This window comes from Momordica charantia (genome assembly GCF_013281855.1).
Source record: "Momordica charantia cultivar OHB3-1 chromosome 5 unlocalized genomic scaffold, Mcharantia_2.0 BLBB01000005.1, whole genome shotgun sequence".
NCBI classification, from domain to species: domain Eukaryota; kingdom Viridiplantae; phylum Streptophyta; class Magnoliopsida; order Cucurbitales; family Cucurbitaceae; genus Momordica; species Momordica charantia.
This window is the reverse complement of record NW_028275163.1, coordinates 20,648,225-20,652,770: the sequence shown is the minus strand read 5'-3', so window position 1 is coordinate 20,652,770 and position 4,546 is coordinate 20,648,225. Positions and strand designations below refer to the sequence as shown.

At 36.0% G+C, this 4,546-nt stretch overlaps 1 protein-coding gene across 3 annotated transcripts; it reads left to right on the top strand.

Moving 5' to 3' along the window:
- Positions 1–274: 274 nt before the first annotated feature.
- Positions 275–4,335, top strand: LOC111021529 (Cysteine proteinases superfamily protein). 3 transcript variants are annotated; one of them, XM_088124661.1, is made up of 7 exons: positions 275–597; positions 845–888; positions 2,760–3,344; positions 3,480–3,601; positions 3,737–3,777; positions 3,897–3,995; positions 4,078–4,335. In XM_088124661.1, exons 3-7 carry the CDS (start codon positions 2,771–2,773, stop codon positions 4,256–4,258), a joined length of 1,017 nt encoding a protein of 338 aa, XP_087980787.1. In that variant the 5' UTR covers positions 275–597; positions 845–888; positions 2,760–2,770; the 3' UTR covers positions 4,259–4,335. The 3 variants fall into 3 exon arrangements, with proteins under 3 accessions (XP_087980787.1, XP_022154220.1, XP_022154218.1); XM_022298528.2 differs by lacking the exon at positions 845–888 and having other exon boundaries at positions 276–597; positions 2,760–3,104; positions 3,252–3,344; XM_022298526.2 differs by lacking the exon at positions 845–888 and having other exon boundaries at positions 277–597.
- Positions 4,336–4,546: the final 211 nt, after the last annotated feature.

Here is a 4,546-nt window from a genome sequence, read left to right as displayed (position 1 = left end):
TTTGAAGAGAACTTAACGGAAAGTTAACTAACTAACAAAGAGAGGTTTAATTTAAGCCACTATTTAAGTTGGAGGATTTAATTTTTACCATTAAAAGTTCACCACTTGGTTGGAGGTATATGTTAATTACCGCTGAGTCCATATGTCAATAGGGATTAATTTTTAATTGTATAGAGAACAAAAACAATGATTATATAAAATTCTAAAAAAGTTTATTAAAATTACATAGCTAATAAAATTATAATTAATAACAAAAACTTATTTCAAAAGCGGCTTCTCGACGGCGCCTTATATTTCCTCCACTTGCAATTAACCCTTCGTAAAATTATTATTTACAGTCGCAGAACGCTTACCGGCCGGGAATTGGGATACCGCCGGCGCCGGAATCTTCCAGCACCACCTTTGATCTTGTAGAGTGAAAAATAGCAACAAAACGAAACGAGAAGAATTTCAGAAGCAAACTTCTTCCATACAAATCCTAGAAGACAATACATGAATCGCTCTTCTCTGATTCCGAAGCAATTGAATTGGGGTATACCTAAAATTTGAAGCCTGCGTGTTCTTGGCTAAACAGAATTTTGAAAGTTTTTGCTGCAGGTATTCTTTTCTTTCTGTCCATTCCTTGAATCTAATGCCAATTTCGAGTTTCCTTTTGTAATTTCTTTCTTTCTTTCACGTGGTTGGGTTGGGGTTTTTCTCCAACTTATAAATCTTCCCCTGTGCCTTTTTTTTCCCCTTAAATTTGATCGTCTGCTTGGCTCCAGTTAATCTTCAGCCATTTGTTTTCATGTTTAATTGTTATGTGATTCAATTTGATTCTTGTTCTTTCTTAAGCTTTGTTCAGGGTTTTTGCAGATTCTTGAATTTGGCATTTTTCTGTAATTTATGGTAATGGGGACTCTTATCTTCGTCTTTGTTGGTTTTTCCCATTCTTAATTTTGCCAGAACTCTGGTTTATATTTCATAAATTATAACACAATGGAAATCTATATTGGCAGAAAAAAAATCATTAGAGCTGAGCTACATAATTCTTAGTCATGGATTTTGAGATTTCAAGGCTGTTTATTTAAATCTATCCTGATTCTATGAGCCGTGATAGGTTGAAATTTTTGTGATAGGGTTGTTTATTATAATTTCCATTTCGATGGATGGTGAAATTATTCAGTATAAAGGAGTTTTTTGCTTTATTAAATCATAATTAAATTTCATATTAGAACTATACAAAGAAAGAAAATTGGAGTGGAAATAGTGAGAGATATGGAGTTGCATTGTGCATTAGTTTGTTAGTAGAAAACAAGTCTTTTGCCTGCTAAGGATGTACTCCACAGGCACTAATAACTGTAAGGAGTTCCATTTGGGTTGTGCTGCACATAGAAAACATAAAAAAATTTCTGCTTAATTGGACTATGAAGCCTAACCTTTTTTTTTTTTTTTTGAAATTCATGACATGGTAGTTTGTCATTTTTTTCTAATTGTAAAATTAAAAATTTGAACCACACTATTGTCCAGAGGCTCAGTTTTAGGAATCTGTGAGATTGAAGTTACACCTTCAGCTTGTTTTCTTGAATCATATTATTCTAAATTGCCAAGAGGAAATATAATCATTCTGTAATATTCCCGAACCAAGGCTCAATTTAAGTGTATATGCTCTTTCGACTGTATACTGATGCATTTTGTAACGCTGAAAGTGAATAGAAATTGGATATCATCGCCAGTTCTAACATTGAAATTATTTTCACAAGGAGCATAGTTAAAAAATAGAGAGACATCCCTATCAAGTGATTATGGGCTCAAACTCCGTAATTCATGGACTTGTATACTCGGTTGTTTTTGATAACTACCTCTTTGGCCATATAGTAGCTATAGATGATGTACCTGCATTGGTTTAGTTCATGTTATGCACCAGCTTGTGTTGGCCAAACAATTTGTGGAGAAGTGCTACTTCTTTCTTTGTGAATAAACACTATTCCGGACCAGTAATTTCTTCTATAGGAGTTTCTCAAGCTTAGTAAGCTTTCTCCTTTTCCTTCAAGGTTCTTGACTTTCAATCACTAGGACTTGCATGTAGCTCCCAATACACGTCTAAGGTGTGCCCAGTCTTCTTACAATGATAGCATCATTCTTTTCCATTCCTAGTATGATTCTCAGTTCTAGAATTGGATGGGGTTCCAGAAAAACGCATTTCATTACCCGTAGGGTGAGAGGACTAAGAAGCGAAGGCAGAGCTTTCCACTTCCGTATATTTTTCAGCCTATCATTAACTTCGTTAGATTTTCTTCTCTTCTTACACTTGCAGATGCTTCTCTAATAAGTATATCTTGTTGAGATCCTCGTTGAGACCAAGTAAGAACTCGAATACCTGCTTCTTCTCCACTATATTAGTAAATAGCCAACTCTGATATCTAACATTTTCCTCATGCATCTCATTCATTAGATTTCTTATCCTATTGAAGGGGAGAAATCTATACAAGATATAAAAACTTAAAAAAGCGATTCAATAATATACCAGCTGTAACAAAATGTTAATGCAACGTAGTGAAGGACTATTAATTTTAAAGTGGCTGAACGAATATCGAGGTTGGATATTATAAGATAGTTGAATTGGTTATCTATTGTGAAATATCACTTTGGCACAGTAGGTTGCTCGTTTTTCTTGTTTTCTAGGTCCAATTAAAACGTGAATAATTCTGGCATTTTGTACCAATGGAAAGCTTCTGATTACTGATTTGTTCCTCTTTTTTCTTCTGTTAATTCCTCAGGCTAAACCAGCATGAATATTGGTTCAATCAGTGCTTGCACGAGGAATGTTGTCCATCTGAACTCCCGTGTTCCCATGCAGATGGGCAGCAACATATGTTCAGTGCTTTCCCCAAGAATATCAAATTCATGCTGTTCATATGGCATTTCAAGACCAAAATATGCCGATCAATCTGTAACCACGATATCATCTTGTACACCAAATACTAGCCAAAGATTTCCGGGAGGCTGTCTCAGTTACTGCTTCTCCAGACAGCCGATTGACTTCAAGAATTTAACAGTTAAAGATTTGATCACTGATGGGGGATCGCATGGACGAGGACTTGAAATTTCATTGGCATGCAAAGGTATGAATGTGAAGCTCTCAATCACTAATGATGGGTTTAGCAAAATCAAGCATAACATGCGATGGCCAGAAAGATGTGCATCTGCTGGCTTAGTTTTTGGTTGGGTGGTTTGTTATTCAAGTTCTGAACCAGTCCATGCTGAAGCAGCTTGTGAGAAAGAAGATAATGAAGAAAACTCTGATTCTTCTCCTGTCAAATTCTCTCATGGAAAGACGGTTTACACCGACTATTCTGTTATCGGTGAGCTTCGAAGTCTTCTATTCCCTTCTTTTATGTTATATGATCAAATAGATAATTGTTTGTAAATCCCATAAGCAAAGTACCATAGGATAAAGGGAAATGTGGTAATGTAAGCAACCTGTTTGTTCTGGATAGGAATTCCTGGAGATGGAAGATGTTTGTTCCGCTCTGTTGCACATGGTGCTTGTTTGCGATCCGGGAAAGCGGCTCCAAGTGAGAGCCTTCAGAGGGATTTGGCAGATGAGTTGCGGAATAAAGTATGTTTTTAGGAGAATACCATGGTTGCACACCCTACTGTAGCTGTCAAGATTGCATGTTTTGAACCAATTTCTTTGCAAAAATGTATATAATTCCCCCTTACTTATAATGATCGTAGATCACATATTTTTCAGGTTGCAGATGAGTTCATCAAACGACGCAAGGAAACGGAATGGTGAATCTCTCTCGACCCCCGACTCGAACTCTCTAACCGAGTAGGATAAAACCAGTGCATTAGAATAAAAACATGAACAGTTCCTGAAATTGGGTTTTCCTCCTTATGTTGCTCAACAGGTTTGTTGAAGGTGATTTCGATAGGTACGTGTCAAATATGCGAAAACCACACATATGGGGAGGCGAGCCTGAGTTATTCATGGCCTCACATGTTCTTCAGTAAGCTCTCTATCTCTGTTTCGCTCTCTCTACTGTGCTTATTAATGAATTGTTGTGGTGAAGACTCTGATTTCTGCTGCAGTGCTCCTATAATTGTGTACATGTATGATAAAGATTCTGGTGGGTTGATATCCATTGCTGAATATGGCGATGAATATGGGAAAGAAAATCCAATCAGAGTTCTGTACCATGGTTTTGGCCATTACGATGCACTGCAGATTCCTGCAACTGCAAGTAAAGGGGTACGTAGATCCAAACTTTAGTGTTATAACTGAAATATTGTGAATTAATGACATCTTATTTTATTCTATTAATAAATCTGTCTCCATTTCAATGAGAATCCAACATGTTCTAGATTAGTCTACGAGTATTATTGATTAATATTGAGAATACAAAATCACTCCTTGAATTTCTGAAAAGTAATATCCTTCAGAAGAAAAATTTTATAAGTAGAGCTTATGTTTAGACGCTATTTTAACCCAAAAAAAAAAAATGAAGAAGAAGAAGATAATTTTGAGTGAGATTTGTACAAAAACATCCATTAATTGGGT